The sequence below is a fragment of the Lithobates pipiens genome, unplaced genomic scaffold, assembly GCF_037356315.1.
Source record: "Lithobates pipiens isolate NorthernLeopardFrog02 unplaced genomic scaffold, aLitPip1_a1.2 Scaffold_18, whole genome shotgun sequence".
In the NCBI taxonomy this organism is placed as follows: Eukaryota; Metazoa; Chordata; class Amphibia; order Anura; family Ranidae; genus Lithobates; species Lithobates pipiens.
Window position 1 is genome coordinate 497213978 of NW_027507758.1, and position 21858 is coordinate 497235835.

Consider the following 21858-nt stretch of genomic DNA (forward strand, 5'->3'; position numbering starts at 1 on the left):
AAGGAGAAAAAAGCGAGCGGGCGGCAGTTGCAGGCACAATCACATACCTGCACATACTTGACTGGACACAGCATGATCGGCTGTGTCCAATCATACACAGAGTTTTGTGTTGACAAACAATATGTGCATAGAAACAGTGATCCATAGGAACAAGCAAGAAGAAAAAATAGGCAGATATTAAAGTAAAAGCAACACACATTACACAAATTACACATTGTTAGGCACACAGTCGACTCCCTGAATGCCCCTAGATGGTAACCCCTTCCCAGCCATTGTCAGTATCAGTCAGTGATAATACTATACAGTGTCAGTGTACAGTATTATCACTGATCACTGTTTTAGTGTGACTAGCATGGTCAGTGTCACTTAGTGATCCTCCCAGGTAGTATCTGTTACCTTCAGATTGTCTTATCACAGTGCCACTATAAGTCATTCATCACCACCATTAGCCCTTGTACACTCGGTCGGACAATCTGACAACCAAATCTGTTGGATTTTGTCCAACGGATTTTGTCCGAAACTGTTGCATACACACGGTCGGACAAAGTTGTCGGAAAATCCGATTGTACATAACGTGATGATGTTATTTTGTTACGATGGGACTACGTTCAGGCTAGTAGCCAATAGCTTTGGTCTAGGAATTTGATCTGAGCATGCGTGGCACTTTGTCGGTCGGAGTAGGCTACACATGATCGGAGTATGTCCGATCGGAGCATTTTGTCTGAAAATTTTACCGGCAAGTTGGAAAAGTTGGTCCGTCGGATATTCCGACAGAAACAGTCCGATGGAGACCACACACAGTCGGAATATCCGATAAAACGGTCCGATCGGACACATTCCGTCGGAATCTCCGACCGTGTGTACAAGGGCTTAGAGTATAATAGCTATAGTTGCGTAAATTCTAGTATAAATACCATAGATTGTAAACGCTATCATTTTTGGACAAACCAATTTATACACACTTATTGGGATTTTGTTTTTACCAAAGATGTAGCAGAATACATTTTGGCCTCAATTTATTAAGAAATTAGATTTTTACATTTTTTAATTGTATATATTTTATAACAGAAAGTAGAAAATTGTTTTTTTTTTTTTCCCCTTTTTGTGGTCATGTTTCATTTATATAATAAAAAAATAAAAAAAACTCAGCGGTGATCAAATACCACCAAAAGAAATCTTTATTTGTGTGACATAAATGATAACAATTGTTTTGGGGTACAGTGTTACATGACCATGCAATTGCCAGTTAAAGTAGCACAGTGCTGAATAGCAAAAAATACCCTGGTCATGAAGGGGGTGAAATGTACCGGAGGTCAAGTGGTTAAAAGTCTACAAGACGCTTTTGATTGTAAGCCTATCTGAAACTCACAAGCTGTAAATTATGTTACACATTCCAGAGAAAGCTATGTTTTTATTATTCTAGAATAACATCATGACACATTGGGGTTCATTAAAAGAGTATACAAATCTTTGTTCCACAGCAATGGCCCATTCATTTATTGGGCATTTGTATTCACTGCATAGTAATGGCTCATCCTACTCTGTAAAGGGCTACAGATATATCCAAAACATGACCCCAGAATGCAGTTTCAACACTGTTTAGCAGAAGACACCAAAATATGCTGGTTCTCACCTCACGATCTAGAAGATTCTGCTGCCAGGTGTACATTAAATAATTCCACAAGTGATAAGATGGTCTTGGGTTTATGCACATGCCCAGTGTTCTTTATGTCATGTTATTCCAGAATCACACCACAATCAACTTAAGCAGATGTCCTCATTGTCCCCATCCGTAAGCCGGTTCCTGGCATTGTTTGGCTTCCAAGACAAAGTCTGATATTATCCAGATAAAGTTCCATAAGAAAGAGAATTTGTCCTCTCTGTGTAGTAGACCTCAATCCCTCTATATACATGGAATCCATAGCTCTCGTATCTGTATTTTTAATTTTTTGACATACAGGACACAAAGGTAGACACAATGTCAGGTAATCATCCTGTTTTTTTTTTTTTCTTTTTAGGTTTTTCCTTTTTTTTTGTTTTTGCCAAAAAATGCAAGCAAAAAAAGAAGAAAAAAAAATGTTTGTTCTGCCATACAAACGCATCTTCAATATGAAGACAATCAAAACAATAAAGAGAAGATGGAAGTGTGCAGTTGCCTTCCTCCTTGATGCAGCAACAGTGTCAGAAATGAGGATACATGTGGCATCCATTCATGGGTAAAGCGGGCTTAATGTGGCATCCTCCGTCCCTTTGCAATTGTATGAAGATGAAATTAAGCACCTTTATTTCAACCAATACCACTGATGGTCACAGGCAAGACCTTCTCAAGAGATGTCCATTCTGAAACATCAGTCATCTGAAAACACAGTGTATATCCATCCATCGGCTGATGTTTTTGTTTATTTAATTTTTTTAGATCTGCACTGCTCTATTTGTAAGAGGCAAGGTATTGGCCTTTACGTTCCTGACGGGTGGTCCACCATTGATCCTGAAGTGTTACTTCTTGAATTGCAAAGTTCATCTTCCCCCACTGCCCAAATCTTTTATACCTTCAACCTCTTCTCTTTCCCTCCCCCACCCTTGAGGGATCCCTCACCCATCCCAGAGTCTCATGCCATAGAGGTGGGTGACTGGCTCATTTGGACCCTCATGGACTGAATACAGTTCAGGATTTTTTTCTGGTGTCCAGCTAATGTAATTCCTATCCTCAGGAGGTCCCTAAAAAGACAAAACAATATTTCAGATATATTATATAAATAGACAGACATATACTATTAATTGACACACGGCAAACCATGAAAGATCTAATATGAATGGACCAAATATACAAAACGCTGTGAAAGTGTTTCTGCTCTCTCTTCTGTTAGTATGGCTTTTGAATTCATATTTTCTGTTGTTATGTAGGCAACTGTTGTGAAATAAACAAATCAAAAATCTTTATTTTGTGACCTCCCTCATTTGGTTGGTTACATGACATCTTGGAGCCCCAAACTAAGTTGGTGCTGGAAGATTACCCTTTACCAGAAGCTAATATTGCAGGTCTAAACAGGGAGCAGGTAGCTATATAATGCTCCGCTTGTGTCACTGACTATCGGTCTCATTCATCTGATTATTGAAGTATCATCACTCTGGACCACCACCCCAACATTTCTAATCATTTGTGGCCCTGAAGGCAACCTAGCCCCACTCCTCCCATGATACCCCAATTAACCTTACTTATATATTGTTCCAACACTGGCATGATGCATTTTAGTTTACAGCCAGTCTTGGTGGTAACCTCACTGAATCATCAAGGGCTATAATCCCCTACACAGTTTCCTTGTTTGCTGCTCATATTTGAATGAAGATCAAAGGGAGACATTGGCTCTTTCTTTGACAGGCAGCAAAGGAAGAAGCGCAGGGGAACATGGTAACTTGAAACCCTTAACATCCTTGAAGAGGTATCTCACATTAGGTATTCATATCCCAAGTTTTAGCTGAAGTCCGCTTGACAGATGAATACATACTCTGGAGTCATCTGGGCAACAAGCTGCAATGAGGTGAAACCAGAGCTCAGGAAGTTATCTCTGTACTGTCCCATTTTGATAGCACTCAACCAGTCATCCACTGAGGTAAAGGCTGTGAAGTCTGGGATGGAGCGGTCAAGCAGTGGCTGGGAAGGCCTGTAAAAAATATGAGACATCATTAGCCTATTATGGTGGCACCTAGTGTTCAAAATATTACAGGTGGTACATAGTCGGCAGTACACATATGCCTACACATTTAACACAAGCCAGCACCTACATATTTAGAAATAGAAGTTTGTAAAACAGCTCACCACATTAAAGTTAAACTACGTTTAGGTAGCAAACATGATCTTGTATAGCAGGCAGGTCCCCTGTAAGTCAGCTCGAGAACCACTTGTCTATGGTTGATAGGTGAGGTTGCAAGGTGGAAAAGGGGGCTGTTGGAAGGGTGAATAAAGATAAAAGATGGGCGCAGGAGGGGTAAGAAGTTCCTGGATGAGGTGGTACAAGTGGAATAATCAGTATGAAGAGGTATTACTAGAAGAGAGGCAATCATAGGGGAGGGGTGCAGCCAAGTTGATGAAGGGGTACAGGGTGCTGGAAGATTGATTGAGGAAGGGATCATGGCAGGGAAGGGAATGATCAGGGTAAATGTGACATACACCCAACAAATATTCACCCATGCTCACAGGTCTTTTTTAAAGGGCAAACGTGAATTGCAAGGACTTGCAAGAGGTGTCTAGAGAGGCTTCATAATACTAGACAGGGGGGTTTATTTACTAAAGGCAAAACCCCTTTGCACTACAAGTGCACTGCAAGTGTACTTGGAAGTGCAGTTGCTGTAGATCTGAGGGGGACATGCAAGGAAAAAAAAAAACATTTTTGCTTGCACATGATTGGATGATAAAATTAGCAGAGCTTCCACTCATTTCAGATCTTCTCCTCAGATCAACAGTGACTGCACTTCCAAGTGCACGTGTAGCGCAAAGTGAATTTGCCCTTAGTAAATCAACCCCAATGCAGATAACCAGGTGGATACTTTCCCAGGAAAGCAAAAGGTGTTACCTGATTTTGCAAACCTGTCCGCAGATCATTCATTTCAGCAAACATATTCACACACTATTATATGTGCATTTAATGTATTTTTGAATGTTATTTATCTGTTAAAATCACCCTTGTGTAAACAACCAAAAGCCCTGAGACTGAGCACTGCCATCTTGGATGGGATGTCAGTAGCGCCAGGACACTCAAAGCTAACACTCTTTAATATTTCATTTCACTCCTCTCTTCTGCTGTTACATAAAAGGATATGTAAGGAAGTGGGATGAGGGGAGCTAGGCCAGCACAGACAGGAATTAGTACCAGAAGTGAGGGGGCTGTGCTAAGGAACTGACTAATAAAAATTTCTAGAAAGTTTAAAGGCACGGTTCAAGTGAATATAAAATAATTTTATGGAGAGAAAAACACTGTAAGTAAGCATTTAAAATACTTTATCTTGTAATCTTTAGCTTTTACAATACTTTAATATTTGTATTTCTCTGCTTTTACCTGCATTTTTTAAGATGGTGTCAGGGTCTATTTAAGCCTTAGAAAGCATTGCTGAAATAGATAATTTTTTTTTGTACAGAAAAGATACAGTCACAACATTTGAAGGCCTAAGTGTATGACTCAGGCCACAACCGTATAGCTTTGTTTGGCAGTGCTGGTTTATTACACCTAGGGGGCTGCTCTCTAAACATAACACACCAAGATGGAATACTATGACGGTGTTTGAATGCAATGTGTGCCGTCATTAAAAAAACAAAATGCCTGTCTTCTTCCAAATGTGCCTCATCTACTAACAGCAGACCTATGATCAGGCCAGACTCACACAGCAGGGATGGTGGCCACTGTTTTGAGGCTGGCGGGGTTCCGGATCATCTTGTCCAGAGTATTGACAATGTCCCCAAAGCGCGGCCGGCTGTTTCGATCCTTCTGCCAACAGTCCAGCATGAGCTGGTGCAGGGCTGCTGGACAGTCCATGGGGGGAGGCAGGCGGTAATCCTGCTCAATGGCATTGATGACCTGTGAAGAGAGGAAGAATCAGTGAGGAGACATCACTTCCAATGCAAATAGCCATAAAACAGCAGAATAGAAGAGCCAATGACTGAACAGAGAACCATAAAACAGACATAAACATTAGGAGAACAAATGTTGCATATATTATATCTGTCTACCAGTTCTGTGCTCACAGCAGACATGGTTAAAATGCTATCAAACTTAAGCAGGAACTTTATGAAGTTAAAGTATAACTCCAGTCAAAACCTCTTTTTCTTGTTTTTGATACAGAAGGGATGGATGAGACCTCTGTCATGTTTTTTAAGGCTATCTGTGTCTCTGTTGGGAAGATCTATCCTTTATATGTGTCATTGCCATTGTTACAGGAAAGAGAAAGGGAGGATAAGATCCCACATTTTCTGGCTGCCACCAGAACAGAAGCTGAGGGGATATCTACAATGAGGACACTTGTTCCACTGACAGCTATCAGAGGTGGAATATTCTCTAATTTTGGGAAGTTTTCCATTTATTTCCCAATTGCGTTTAAAACCTGACAGGTTTTATTCCTTTGCTATAAAATATTTTGGCTGGAGTTACCCTTTTAATTATAAACGATAAAAGGGTTTTCTGGTTCAGTGTTGATTGTGGGTTAGGCTTAATGACATCATGGCAACGTTGTGATACCGTTTTAATGTAAATGTGGGCAAGGTGTAAAGACATCATGGTAAAGACCTGGTACAGTGTTGATGTAATTGCAGTTGAGGCGTAATGATATCATGCCAATGCCATGGTACAGTTTTGATGTATTTGTGGGTAAGATGTATTTACATCATGGTAATTTTGTGGTGTAGTATTGATGTAATTGTGGGTGACGTATAATGAGGTCAAGGCAGCGCCTTGGTACTTGATTTGAGGTATACAGACATCATCGTGGTGGTGATTTACTAAAGGCAAATCCACTTTGCACTACAAGTGCACTTGGGAAGTGCCGTCACTGTAAATCTGAGGGGAAGATCTGAAAGCAGGGGGAAGCTCTGCTGATTTTATGATCCAATCATGTACAAGCCAAAATGCTGATGTTTATTTTCCTTGCATGTCCCCCTCGGATCTACAGCGACTGCACTTCCAAGTGCACCTGCAGTGCAAAGTGGCACACCCTGTGCGCACGCCTAGATGTGGAGGGCACACAGATATGTCATTGGTGGGAGTAGGTCTCAATACTAGGATGTGAGTCATGTTTAGAATGCTGTAAAAGGTGCATCCAAGCCTCTACCTCGTGTGCAATGCCTGGTGAGCCTCAAGAACACAGCACTCAGCCTGTGAAGTTTCTGTAAACTTCCATGTAAGCCAAGGCTTTTTTGACTGCTGTTCACATGCTATAATAAAACAATGTTTTAAATGACTTCCATGGCACCAGCCTTTCTCTCTTTTTTGCAAAGTTTAAAAAGCTGGTAGAGGTTCCGTACGATGCACCCAAAATGAAAAATCTATTTTTTAACTGTAGTTCTACTTTAAATATCCTGAAACATTTACATGGCTTTTATCAAAAAGTTATTTGCATAAATTGCCTTGCAATCCGCATTTAGTGGTCTCTTACATGCGCTGTTGGATATTTATAATACCACTTGTAGTCCGGTAGTGGCTTTAGTCTAGCACACTGGTCGCAGAGCAGTCTAGTTCTTCGCCACCATGCCTTTGCGTTAATTGCTCCGTAGCGCGACAGTCCCCCTTCTCCCCTCCTGTGCAATTACAGTGGTTTGGAGAGTGAGGGCAGTCAGGGAGCCGAGGCTGCAGCAGGTTAATCAAAGGCACACACTGTTCAGAGCATTGTTCTGCTCTCGCCTTCATTATATCTGCCGCTCACTGCATTACTGTAAGAGCTGAGCATCTCCACCAGCCTGACATGTTCAAAGCTTCTTCAAGTCCATTACTTCCCAGTGCACTGGCTGCACTTTCCAATTTTCTTGCTTTATGTGGATTCTTTTCTTCTTTTTCAGCCTGATCCATCTGACACAGCAGTAGTTTTCAGTGCTCTCCCACCCGCCAGCCCTCCCTCTCGCTCTCTCATGCTTTGATTTGTGCAGCATTTCAACAGAATTCTGAGAAAGTACAACTTCCCCTGCTCGCTATTTGGTAGGCACAGTGTGTATAGTGCCAGACGCTTCCTGTGTGTTAGGACCAGGCTGGTAAGAATGATCTTCATATACTTGGATGCTGTGATCAGCCGCCTTAGTATGTATGTGTGAGTAGAAGGTAACGGGAGTGACAAGTAGGTGTTCATGTTGTAAGACCAGGGCTGTGGAAGCAAACATCCAATTCTCTAAAGGTGGGTCAGCTTGTATCTTGTCTCTGTAGAACTACAAGTCTCAGAGTATAAGACCATTGTCCCTCCTGTCTCTGCGCAACCATAAGTCCAAGCAAACCCACTCATGCCAATTGACTGGCTGTGCCCTCAACATAATTCACCAGCAAATACAGTATATACTTTTAATAAATGCATTACATTTCATGATTACAGATATTTTACATTTGTAAGACTGTACGCATAAGAAACATTATAGAATTCTGAATAATCAAGCAGCTAATACAACTGGTTTTCAGTGCTGATGGTAAAAGCGCATGATGGCATAATATAGGCTCAATCACAAAGCCTTACACTGTAAGCCCTTGTACACATGGTCGGAGATTCCGACGGAATGTGTCCTATTGGACCGTTTTGTCGGATAATAATAATAATGTGTGGTCTCCATCGGACTGTTTCCGTCGGAGTATCCAACGGACCAAGTTTTCCGACTTGTCCGTAAAATTTTCTGACAAAATGCTCCGATCAGACATACTCCGATCATGTGTAGCCTACTCCGACGGACAAAGTGCCACGCATGCTCAGATCAAATTCCTAGACCAAACCTATTGGCTACTAGCCTGAACGTAGTCCCATCGTAACGAAATAACGTCATCACGTTATGTACAATCGGATTTTCCGTCAACTTTGTCTGACCGTGTGTATGCAACAGTTTCGGACAAAATCCGTCGGACAAAATCCAACGGATTTGGTTGTCAGAATGTCCGACCGTGTGTACACGGGCTAAGGCTTTATCAAAGTGGAACTAAAGTCCACCTCTGCTCCAGCAATGCGATCTTTGCAAGCTCCCTAGCTAGTGGTGATATTTTCACCTGGGCTTCTTCCACGTGTGGAGTTTAATAATTAATAAAGTGTGTTGAGAATGTACATTAAACTCAATGTATATTCTAAAGAAGATTGTGCACAAGCACGTAAGTTTGCAAAGGACACATACTAAAAGCCTGCCTTCTTGCAATGTTTTATTTTTTTTCCTTTAGTTCCGCTTTAACTGCCACATTACTTTTTTATTCTTATCGCATTGGACTCTCCTGAAAAAAACTAACTTTTTAGAAAATAAGAATACTTATACTTGGTGTTTTAGGTTTCTTAAGCCTAAAGGGATTGTAAAGGTGTTTTTTTTTTTAAAACAAACATGTCATACTTATCCGCTCTGTGTAATGGTTTTGCACACAGCAGCCCCGATCCTCCTCTTCTGGGGTCCTCCGCTGGCACTAATGGCTAATTCACCCTTTTGAGTGACACCATAGCAAGCCACTTGCTATGGGGGTACTTGTGCAGGCTCAGTTCTGAGCCATTCTCTGTGTGTCCATTGACACACTTAGCACAACTCTTCACCAATTCCTCTCCCCACTCTCTCCTCACAGGCTGCAATTGAGAGCAGCAGAAGCCAAAGGGCTCCTGTTGCTGCCTCCATGGCCAGTGAGGAAAGAGAGAGAGGAAATAGTGCTGCTCTCCAGCACATCGCTGATCTGGCTCAGGTAAGTATTTAGGGGGGCTGGGGGTTGGCGCTGTACACAGAAGGTTATATACTTTAATTCAGAGAATGCATTAAGGTAAAAACCTTCTGCCTTTACAACCACTTTAAACTGTTCCCTTTCTAACACCTGTACTAACTACCCTGTAGAAGGAAGGTGGTTATACCTATTCTCTGGGCACACCGATCCAGTCCCATGATCAGTTCCCAGTGGCCTGGTTTCACAGAAGAGGAGGGACAGCCCACCAAGGATGACCCATAGTACGACTATTGGTAATGTTATGATAAAGGTATTTTATTAATTGTGTGTCACTGCTCTCTCCTCTTCTCTGAAGCCGGATGTTCTGGAGATCGCGTGGTAAGTATAAGCATCTCCCTTCTACAGGGTAGTTGAAATCGTTTTTAGAAGTGAGTTGGGAGTAGTTTTAATGTTAGTTCTAACCTGGAATTCCACTTTTAACTTATCAACCAATCAAAATTCAATACTCATTTAATAGTAAATGAAAAGCCTAACATAAATATATTAACGGAGCCATGAAATCACCCAGTGAGCCTCATGTACTTAGATGTCAGTAGTAAGGCCTATGTCACACATGTGACATTGATAGAGCCATGATTTCTAAAGAGGGCAGAGAAACTACTCACCTCTTTGCATTAAATTGATCCCTTGGTGTCTGGATTTGTGAGGCATCAGTCCCTCTCTGGTGAAGAAGACACTTCAGGGTTTAAGTCAGTGAAGGGGCAAAATCTCACCTGTCAAGCCAGTGAGGAGGCAACACCATGGAAACAGGTATGCAGTTTTTTTAGCCTTTTAACTAGTGAATTTTCACCAGTGACAGTATCACAGGTGTGGCTTGGGCATTAAAACTGTTAGAGTGGAACTGGAGCAAGCACTTTTTTGGCTAACCCCTGGGCGCTAATTTGACAACCGTGCTGGAAAATGCACCATTGCAGGGTTCCCTGAGAGCCCTTGAAACCTGGAAAGAAGGTGTCAATCTATGGAGAACTACCCTGAACTGTGAGATGCACTGGGGCCATGGCAGGATGAAGAATTGGGCACCCTGCAGCTATGGCGGTGCCTAGTGTTCAAGTATGTGCTTATTTTATCCTGTCACTGCTAGTAACAGGTTTGCTTTAATCTGATTAGTGGATTACAGGGAATGTATTACAATTCTCAGTATGAATAATCATATTAATGTTTAGGACAGTAGCGTTTTTAAAAATAAAATAAAAAAAGGGAACAAATCAATATAACAAATGCATAGAGCATGAGAAATGCTTTCTTACATCCTGATTGGACATGTCCCAGTACGGCCGTTCCCCAAATGACATCACTTCCCACATGACAATACCATAACTCCAGACATCGCTGGCTGATGTGAATTTGCGATAAGCAATAGCTTCTGGTGCCGTCCATCTCACTGGGATCTTCCCCCCCTGAGAAAAACAAATCAGGCAGACATTAGTAAAAGTGTATCTGTAATGCATACTTTGTAGAGTAGAGAATGGTTAGATCCTCTGTCAGGGTTTTATTGCTATCATTGCCCCCCGACCACCCCTACCCCCCTTCCATTTTCATTTTCTCAAGTAATGGCCACCAGAACAGAGAGAAAAATAAAAACAAGGTAACAACCATTTCTAAGGGAATTTTGCCCTCACTCTCTAAATTCTGATTTCTGGGACTTTCTTCTTAGAGACAGAAATTGTAAATGGTAGGAAATCTCCCCACTCCCCAAGCCTCTTGCTCTGGTAACAATGCTACAATGTTGGTCTCCCCCAATTTTCTTGGAGACAATGGTCATAACATGAAAAGAAGATTTAAGGGCCATACACGTGGGCTGAATGTTGGGAGGCATTGGCTGGTTCAATAGAGACCGGCTGACATTTGGCCCGCGTGTAAGGCATCCGGCCCAAAAGAAGCCAGGCATTCAGTCGGCTTCTGTCGAAGGGGCATGACCGAAAAAGGTCTGTCAATCAAAACCCAACGTGGTCTGGTGGGGTGGGGCAAAGTCCCCCTGTAATGCCGCGTACACACGAGCGGATTGTATGGCGTACTTAGTCCGTCATACAATCCGACGGACAATCCGTCGTAGTTTCCACTGAACGGACTTGACCACACACGGATACACAAACAGTCCGTCGAAAGCTTGCGCGATGACGTGTACAGCACGTACGACGGGACTAGAAATAGGAAGTCCAAGACACAGCAAAGCACCCTTCCGCCGTGTAAATCCTTTCTGGGCATGCGCCATTCTTAGTCCGTCGAACTAGCATACTGACGACCGTATTGTCCGCTGAAACCAAAGTACGATGGACAGATTTTTGGAAAAACCGAAATTCTTAGTACTCCGGACTGCACGCTGAAAAAGTCCGCTGAAGCCCACACACGAGCGGATTGTCCGCTGAAATGTGTTTCAACGGACTAAGTACGTCAAACAGTTCGACCGTGTGTACGCGGCATTAGAAACACAAAAGGTCAGCTGGATAAATTGCTGTACTTACATCGGATAGTTAATACAGCAGTTCTTCCCGAGCTCTTATGTTTTTTTTAAAACAGCCTGCTGGGTTGAACAAAAAAACTGATAGTGTGTACTATCCTTAAAGGGGTTGTAAACCCTTGAGGTTTATCACCTTAATGCATTCTATGCATTAGGGTGAAAAACCTTTTGTAGTGCAGCAGTCCCCTAGACCCCCTTTTACTTACCTGAGCGTGATCGTTCCAGCAATAGGGACGAGTACAGCAGCTCCATTTCTCGCTGCTGTCAATCAAATCCAGTGACACAAGAACAGGGGGGGGGTCCTGTTGCCTGTGTCAATGGATGCAGCAGCGAACACGCATGAGTGCCCCCAGAGAATGCGGGTCTCTGTGGGGGCACTCGAGAAGAGGAGGAGCCAGAAGCGCCGCTAAGAGACCCCAGAAGAGGGGAACTTTGAGAATGTAATGATGTAAATGATCACATATGACGAAAACAATAAGGCCCCATGCATGCAGGGGCCCAGGGCCATACAATGTAAAAATGTGGGTGTATTTCCCCAGTGTGGTGAGAGAAGTTCTGAAATCAGCCACCCATAGACAGTCTACATCCTGGGTCATACATCTGTACCTATGTGCATGCGTTTAGGCAAGTTTTGGCATATATTGTCACGCAGGCGTTGATTTCTTTGGTCGGCTGTAAGCAGCGCCTATGGCTCTAGGGAAATACTCCCCAATTTTACGCTACACCCATATGCATGAGCCCCAATAGAAATGTTGTAAAAGAACAACTTCTACAGTAAAAACATGAACACAAGCATACATCTTTGTCTGAACAACCCTTCATTCTCTAGCAGCTGTACTGAAATCCAGAATAATTATAAACCATAATTGTATCACAAGGTTTTGTGTCTTTTCTTCATAGTCCTCCATGCACAATATGAACATTGTGTGCATTAACATCATAATAGACACAGCCAGCGCTACAACAAAGCCCATGTCAACACTAAAAAGGACACAGTGGACTGCAGCACAGAACGTGTGTTCAATATGCTGCAGAATTCAACAATTCCTGTTCCCTCTTCCGAGAGGGACTGTATCTCAAAGCTCAAGGTGGCAGCTCCCGGCACTGAGCAAGTCTATTAATATTGCTGCTTATTTCAAGGGCAAAGGGAAGCTTGACTTGAAGAAATGCATATAATCTAGTGTGATAAAGACATCTCATTCAGGACCTCACCACATCCACCCAGCAATGAATTCTCCCCAGCATCTGACTAACATAAACTGAAAAGTGCTTTATTCACTCATCACTTCTGAGAAATAAGCTATGCATTATGGATGGGATTTAGATGGGATTATAGTAAAAAAAAAGTAAAGAGTGGGGGGGGAAAGGAAGCAACAAGAGGATCTGTAACGCTGACCAGATGTGAGCGGAGCCCAGAGACAAATCAGTTTCATTTAAACACTTCATCTCTATTATGTTTGTTGAGCAGAGATTTGCCATTATCCAGTGTAAGAAGTGGTATGTGCGGCTTTGTTCTTTTATTTAACAAAGATTTATTCTAAGGCACCAGCTCCAGATTTTTATGACTATTTATCTGAATTAAAGGTTTTGTGGATTAACCCTCCCTTTACTATGGAAGAAGAGATTTTATTCCTACCATGAAATTTAAAATGAGCAGACTGCAGATTGCCCATCAACAGTACACTGGATTCCAGAGCTAAGCACGTTCATGTGCTACTCGCTGTCTGCGGTGCCGCATTGTTCTGTGTGTGGAATTACTGCAAAACCAAGCTGTGAGCAGATAAACACTTGACAGGCTTCATACTGCCCTACAGATCATCCAGGAACTATACCAGTATCAGACAATTTTGTTTGTTCTTCTCAAGTGTCCATATAATATGATGCAGAGAGCAGTCTACCTGATCAAGGCTTCAGTTTTCCTCCAGCCAGAGCTGTAGTACATCAGCATACCCCACTCCTCTTTGTTACTACTATTATAATCTAAGAACCCGTTTTCGGTTCCCCGTTTGTAATGCAGGTCAGATATTCCCATAACACCTGCTGCATTCTCCTTACTGTCTCAAACATTAGGAAATATAAGATATCTTGGTGAGACCCCTAAACCCTCCCCACCTTGGGAGTTTGAATTTGATGGATGATTCATGAAGCAAAGAGAGAAAAGGTAAAAATCTGAGGATTCAAAAAGCCAACCTACCAATCCAACAATGAATAGGGCCAATAGTGCTGACTGCTAGAATCTGTAATGCCGCGTACACACGATCGGAAACTCGGCCAGCAAAAGACCAATGAGAACTTTTCAACGGAAAATGTGACTGTGTGTATGCTCCATCGGAATTTGGCTGGCCGAATTCCCACCAGCAAAAATTTGAGAGCACGTTCTCAATTTTTCAGATGGAAAAACTTTCTATTGGAAATTCAGATTGTTTGTGGCAATTCCAACGAGCAAAATGCCGACGCATGCTCGGAAACAATTCGACGCATGCTCGGAAGCATTGAACTTCATTTTTGAGGCTCGTCGTAGTCTTGTACGTCACCGCGTTCTTGACAGGTGGAATTTGGTGTGACCATGTGTAGGCAAATTCCGTCGGGAAAACCATCAGACATTTTTCTGACCATAATTCCGATCGTGTGTACGTGACATTAGAACAATTAGAAGCATGCCTTGCTCTCGGAGCTGCTGAAGGAGTTTTCTAACTGGGTGTAATAAAGCATATACAAACACAATTATGCCACGTTTCCCAACTGGATCAATTCCTGAAGCTGATTTATAGACTTGGGAAATTAAAAAGATCCTATATACCTCTAAATAGGTGGATGATTGCGCACCAGCTATGTGGTCGATATCTTTATTAAATCCTAAAAACTGGCATACACGATACAATGGGGAACAAATCCTCTTATGCATTTCACACTCTCCAGCCCTTAGTCATAGATTAGACTAAGGCTCTATGACTGAGCGCCAAAGAGCATGAAATACGTAAAAGGATTTATTCCTTGTTGGATCATATATGCCAACTTTTAGTATTTAATAAAGATACCAACAACATAGCTGTATGCAATCATCCAGCTATTTAAGGGTATATGTGGTAGTGATGAGTTGCACTTGCACCCAGAAAGAGTGGACCAGACTGAAGCAGATCTGTTTTACTACTTTAAAGAGACCCTGTCACCACACCATTAATTTCAACAACAACAAAAAAAACACGTGGGTTAAGCCAATGAGGTGTATGGCACCTTGTGGACTTATCTCTTTTATTTACAAGTGACCGTTCTACAGCTATCCAAATACTCACAGGTGTTCTTACAGGTGAGACTCTGCCCACGCTGCCTCTTCCCTCCTCTGTCCATTCACAGAATTCTTTGCATTTTGTGAATGGGTTTGCGTAATACAAAGCATTCTGCGACTGGGCAGGAGGACGAAAGGTGAATTGACCCTACTTACTGTATATTGTATGTCAGGTGGAATATAAAAACTTTAAACTGTTTTGCGTTAATGCCAAGGTCTTAAATCTGTACTGTCAAAAATTGAATGAACATTATTGAAACAAAAGGAGATACTAGTTCTGGTGGCCTGGGGGTCCCCAAGGGATTTCCTTAATTTTCAGGAATTTACTCTCACATCCTGTTTGTCTATGGGACAGGAAGTGAAGGTAAATCCCTCAATGGGGCACAGATTGTAAATAATAAACCAACAGGGTCAATAACCCTCCCTTACTCTATCCAAATCAATAAAGTTTTGCCCATAGTTCTATTTAAGCATTTCATCAAGGAGACCTGCCAATGGTTTCTCCAAGAGCTACAAGAAATCATTGGAGGGTTTAACTCTACAGCATCTTTCAAAATCAGAAGCATTCATTTTGGGGCAGACTGACCCTTTAAATAACCCCGTCACTGTTCTTTAGAAGCACAAATGATCTTACCAAGGAGCTGGTGTATGTTGGATCTGATGTATCATCCTGCAGATAGCGAGACAGCCCAAAGTCAGACACCTTGCATACCAGGTTGCTATTCACCAGGATGTTCCTGGCTGCCAGGTCTCTGTGAACATAATTCATTTCGGATAGATACTTCATGCCAGCTGCAATACCTCGGAGCATTCCCACCAGCTGGATCACTGTAAACTGCCCATCATTTTGCTATACAGAATAAAAAAAGAAAAAAAAAGAATTAAAAGTCTACTTTGAATAATTATCATCAAATATACAACTTAAACTTGTTTATTAATAAAATACAACATATTTTTTTCTGGAACAGTATACTTATATGTATTTTGAATAAAACAACTTCATCTACCCTATAGAAAAGTTCTGTAAATCCTTGTTGAGGTATTACCTTTCTTTCTGCACCATAAAACACCAAGGACTTTATATTCCGTACATTCAGCTAATAAACAGGCTAAGCACACAGAAGCTGCTATAGTACAGCTGTGCCCAAAATGTAATAAACCACGGTCACTCTGTTCACTGGGGGACATAAGGGAGAGCCGGGACAAGGTGGGCACTAATATGAATGATGCAGAAAATAAAGTGATAATGCAGATAATTAGCAAAATATAATTATTACATAGCTCAGTAAGACCATGGACGCAACTGCTTTGTTCTCTGACGCTCTCCTATGTTTTTGTGGAAAAACAGATGGAAGACAGAGGGTGGCATAGCATATTCAAGAATATATTACATAAACACGTTGGCCTCAATATATAGAGCAAAGAAAAATGTGAGAACAAACACGGCAAGGTGCTTCCCCCCCGCCCCCTCCCACCAACACTCTTTTTGTAATTACTAAAGCTTAACTTCAACCAGATATAGGAAACACAAATTAATGCAATTCTGTACCTCTAATGTCGTGTACACACGACTGGACATTTCGACAGCAAAGGTCAGACGGAACAAATCCGCCGGACAATTCGATCGTGTGTGGGCTTCATCGGACCTTTGCTGTCTAAACATCAGATGGACTTTAGATTTAGAACATGTTTCAAATCTTTCAGACGGACTCAAGTCTGGTCGAAAAGTCAGTTTGTCTGTATACTGGTCTGACAGATGAAAACCAATGCTAGTGCAGCTATTGGCTACTGGCTATGAACTTCCTTATTTTAATCCGGTCATACGCCATCACGTTCAAATCCGTCGGACTTTGGTGCGATTGTGTGTGGCCAAGTCCGTTCGTTCGTAAAGTCCATCGGAACTCCGCTGAAAAGTCAGTCGGGAAGACCGTCGGACCTAGTCTGCCAGAAAGTCCAGTCGTGTGTACGCGGCATTAATGTTACTTAACTATAGCAGATAAAAATCACGTCTCCTTTCATGCTAGACAGAACTGGATGCGCAGAAATATAAATCCTTTTTCAGCTCTCTTATATGTATTTTATCTGTGTATTTAGCCATTTGCCTGGAGGTCAGAACGAATGTAAAGCTGTAATGATCTGGATTGGGAATAAAAGGTATCTATGCTTTCCTACTATGCCCTCTGTCACAAAAAGAGGGATAACTGTGTAAATGTGCCTCAAACAACAATTTTTACGTTAATGTTTTTGCAGAATGGCACAGAAATGCATTTTTAAACATCTAAATGACTTGGAATTTTGCTGAATCTCTAATTACCAGTGTGAATTAGCTAGATACAGGCACCTAATGCTACATTTATTTATACATAGAAAAGATAAGTGGCTTAAAATAGGACATGTAGACATGCTCTGTTTGAGCTACATACATATCATTATTATTATTATTATTATACACAATTTATATAGTTTACGCAGTGCTTTACAATGTAGAGGTGGGACAGCACAATTACAGTACAGTTCAATACAGAAGGTACGGGAAGGCCCTGCTCATAGAGCTTACATTCTAAAGGGAGGGGGTGGTGGTACAAAAGGTAATAGATAGAAGGAATGATTTGATGAGGGTGGCTCGGGAACAGTTGTTAGGTGGGTGTGGGACAGGCTTCCCTGAATAAGTGAGTTTTCAGTAATCTCCAAAAGGTGGACAGGTTAGGGGCTGGTTAGGGGTTACACTTGCCTAAAGTAGTCAGCCAACCTAACTGTTGGGCAGATGCAGTCAAATTTAATTCAGCTGCAGATACTTTCTATGTGAGGGAGGCAGGATGGCCTATTGTCAGGCCTATTCGAGTGTGATTAACTGGTGAAGTGGGTTGGTTGGAAATGAACTGCTCTTTTTCAGACAGTCCATGTTAGATGTTAGATTGGCTTAAAATATGGCAAGCAGTCCTGTAAATACACCACTGGTACCATCCCACATCACAAAGAGGGATAACCAACCTCCTGATGCCTTCCTCAGTATTACACCAATTCTGCAATGGTTTCAGAGGTCCACTTTGCTGCAGTGACCACACAGTTACCATAACGGCATGACTTCTAAACCACATCTAAATAGATTGAAAGAAGAATGCATGATATATATTAACTCATGCCATTGTGAATACCAACTGCACAAAAAAGCATTGGCCTTGGCATGTACTGTATATTATGAGGTTGATTTACTAAAACAGGAGAGTGCAAAATCTGGTGCAGCTCTGCATGATAGCCAATCAGCTTCTAACTTCATTATTCAATTAAGCTTTTTTACTAAATCTACCCCTATATGTTTATAATTAGAGAACGGGTCATAAAGACTCTCCCTCAAGCTAAGCCCAGTCTGGGTGAAAGTCATTTATGCAACTATAATTGTAGATTGAAAGATGGGGTTGAACAATGCATACATACAAATTCCATTTAGATAGAATCTATGGAAAGGATGGGGGTGGACAAATACCATTTAGATATAATCTACAGAAAAGACAGCAGTGGACATACATACAAATTCTATTTAGATAGAATCTATGGAAAAGATGGAGGTACGCATACATACAAATTCTATTTAGACAGAATGTATATAAAAAACGGAGGTGGCATACATACAAATTAAATTTAAATAGAATCCCCATTTAGACAGAATCCATAGATTTATACATATTTCATTAGGAGTGAATCAAGGTGGTAACAAAAGCCAAGCCCCATTGTAAAAACACAAAGGGAGAGGCACCTCTGAGTATAGATATAGGACAAGGTTTAATATAGATAAAAATTCACAGGAAACTCAAATTTTTGTGGTTAAAATAAGCATTGGTCCCAACATATAGGTCAGTCCGTTCCTGCTTTGTAGGCACTCTTGGCTACAGGCACCGCTGGATGGTCATCAGCTGGCTGCAGTAGTGGTTTGCTCAGAATGAGGCTTGAGGTGCAAATGGTTGCAGGTGAGGACGGATGATGTCACTGGAATGTGACACGTTTCATGAGCATACAGGCTGCGAGTGACGTGGTAGCCGCGCTTCTTCTTAAAGCTTTGAGTTGCCTGTGAATTGTTATCTATATTAAACCTTGTCCTATATCTATACCCAGAGGCGCCTCTCCCTTTGGGGCTTTTCAGTGTAATTGGAACATGATTTTTGCCCCCCTCTGATGGGAACAGAGTGTGGAAACCCTCCCCTTCATCATCACCCTATATGGCCCGTGGACTTTTTAAATCATCATGGACTTTTATTGTGTTATCTTAACTGTGCATATATTATATATGCCTATACAGAACATTACCTAATACTGTGGGATATTGACTGTTCTAGTTCTCTGCACCTCTTACTTGTATATCAAGCCCCATTGTAGCTAGGCCTGAGTACTAACAGCTAAGCTATCACATTGTAATATGTTCATTGTGTGCTTTCACGTGTACACCAAAAGACAGAAATATCCTAGCAGCAGAATGTCTTTAGAATGTAATGAAAAAAAAAAAACTTTGCCTCGAGTAAAAACATGACGACATAAACAGAAAATCCTGACAGAAAACATAAGTGAGTAGAAAGCAGGTGATATGTTTGGAAGACTCCCCTGACACATACAGGCTCCTATGTATTCTGTACAGGTGCACTACTATCCAGGCTCTACTCTACTCTTTATTATGCTCCTTCTAAGACACAGGAGCCCCCCCAAGGACTGGATCCTATAACCTACTTTCAGGAGGAACCAAGGCTCCAATTAATGTCCCTATTTTTATCTGGAGGCTGAAATTAGATTTTTTTAGGTCATCTGCAGCCAGCATTTGGCTGGTACTTAATCTTCACAATCACACTGCAGTGTCTCCAGACAAATTAATCAATATAGGACAAGCATGTTCACTATGTATATATGTCTGTGTGTGTCTGAGCAGAACCTTTTTTTTAAAAAGAAACAAATAAAATGCACAACCCCTTCTAATTCTCAAATAAGAAGATGGCGACACATGTCTGCATAAAATAAACGCCTGTTTTTGCAAAAACATCCCTATGCATGCCATAAAAAAATAAAACTGTAGCTTGTCAATGTAATGAAATAAACCATAGCTCTGCATATACCGTATTAGGGTTTTGCACCTATTATAGAAAAAGTTAAATGTCAGTAATCAAAGATTCCAGAATGGGATAACATGTATACTTTTTGTGAGCTCTTAGAGGCTTAGGGGTATGGCTATGCAAGGAAAATTTCAACTTCTTAGGTCTAGGTGATACTTCATTTCAGGGTAGGAAAGTCAACTAGTGGTCTTAATTTTATAACCAGCATTAGAAAACTAGCAGATTAATTCATGTTCTTTTGTCAGAGTTTAAAAATCAGCCAGTGAAGCCATCATGCAATGACGTTTCTAGCACTGACATTTATTAAAGGGCAGCTCCAAAACTGGCTTGACATAACTCTGTGAAACCTGAATAAAGGATCACATGCATTTAGGTTTAATTTCATGAATCCTCAGAGTTGAGAAGGCTCTTCAACTTCTTTGTAAGCCCCATCCCTTTCAAACAAGTGTTAGTGAGATAAAGAGTAGGTACCCCTGTAACATACATGGGGGCTTTGGAGCAAACTGGTATTATTAACAAAACTTATAGCACAAAGTAAAAGGTTTTACTTTGTGTGTTGATTCAAGACTACACACAGACAGTAGAAGAACTGATGTCAACACTATTAATGCATTGTCCTCAAGTTTTTACAGTCTAAAACTGAGGCTTTTGTTAGTCTTGCCCACAAGACTCGTTTTCTAGGCTATACAGCAATAATGTGCAAAGCCCAGTAATCTACAGCAACTAATCAGATTTCAAATCTCTGGAGTTAAATTCTAGAAATAGGAATTTTATAACAAGGAAGTATATGACAGAATAGTGAGGAGTGGCTTACCCGTAGGAACGAGTCCAGTGCACCATTTTCCATGAATTCAGTAATGATCATCACAGGTCGGCTCTTGGTCACCACACCTTCCAGTCGAATGATGTTGGGATGATCAAACTGGCCCATAATGCTTGCTTCACTCAGGAAATCCCTTCTTTGCTTTTCGGAATATCCAGCTTTAAGGGTTTTGATAGCAACATAGATTTCCCTCTTCCCAGGGAGCTTCAGACGGCCCTTGTACACCTCCCCAAACTCTCCTGTAGGCCAGAAACAAGCAGGTCACTAAGCGCTGATGTACAAGAGATGTCTGTGATCAGACAGGATGCCAGAGATCAGAAGGATAACTAAAAATTCCTTCTGATCTTTAGCATCCTACATATTTCATGGTGATCCCACATGCTGTTAATGAAATCTACTTTGTTTATACTTGATGTTCTTCCACTGATTTTAATAATATATTTCTTTTTAATAATTTAGAACACTCACATTTGTAAAGAAAATACCTATGTGCAAACATATTCCATTAAATATGTCAATCCAAAACTTTTTTGTGGCGTGGGGGGGGGGGGGGGGGTAATTAGGTTTTTACTGCTATCTGGGTCTCTGTTGGAGAGATTTCCCTTCACTGTCACAGTGATTATAGTTTTACCGGACAGGAAGTGATTGAAAATTTACAACAGGAACACAGAGAAAAATATTGCTGAAGACTTCTCTAGCCTTCCCCCACTATACAAAAAAAAGCATTTCTGTTTAAATTCAGATTTTTACCAGTTGCAGCCAGTGCGTTCGAGGAAACT

General features: G+C 41.3%; 1 protein-coding gene across 3 annotated transcripts in view; it reads right to left on the minus strand.

Moving 5' to 3' along the window:
• EPHB1 (EPH receptor B1) overlaps window positions 1-21858 on the minus strand; it is a 409064-nt gene that overhangs the window by 39256 nt on the left and 347950 nt on the right. For 2 of the 3 annotated variants that reach the window (XM_077488637.1, XM_077488638.1), the window contains 6 exons: window positions 21071-21318; window positions 15798-16013; window positions 10667-10816; window positions 5377-5570; window positions 3507-3662; window positions 1634-2718 (listed from right to left, as the gene is read on the minus strand). In XM_077488637.1, the coding sequence (XP_077344763.1) occupies window positions 2610-2718; window positions 3507-3662; window positions 5377-5570; window positions 10667-10816; window positions 15798-16013; window positions 21071-21318 (1073 nt within the window). In that variant the 3' untranslated portion in view covers window positions 1634-2609. Of the gene's footprint in view, window positions 1-1633; window positions 2719-3449; window positions 3663-5376; window positions 5571-10666; window positions 10817-15797; window positions 16014-21070; window positions 21319-21858 lie in introns of all 3 variants that reach the window. The other variant, XM_077488639.1, reaches the window with a different exon arrangement.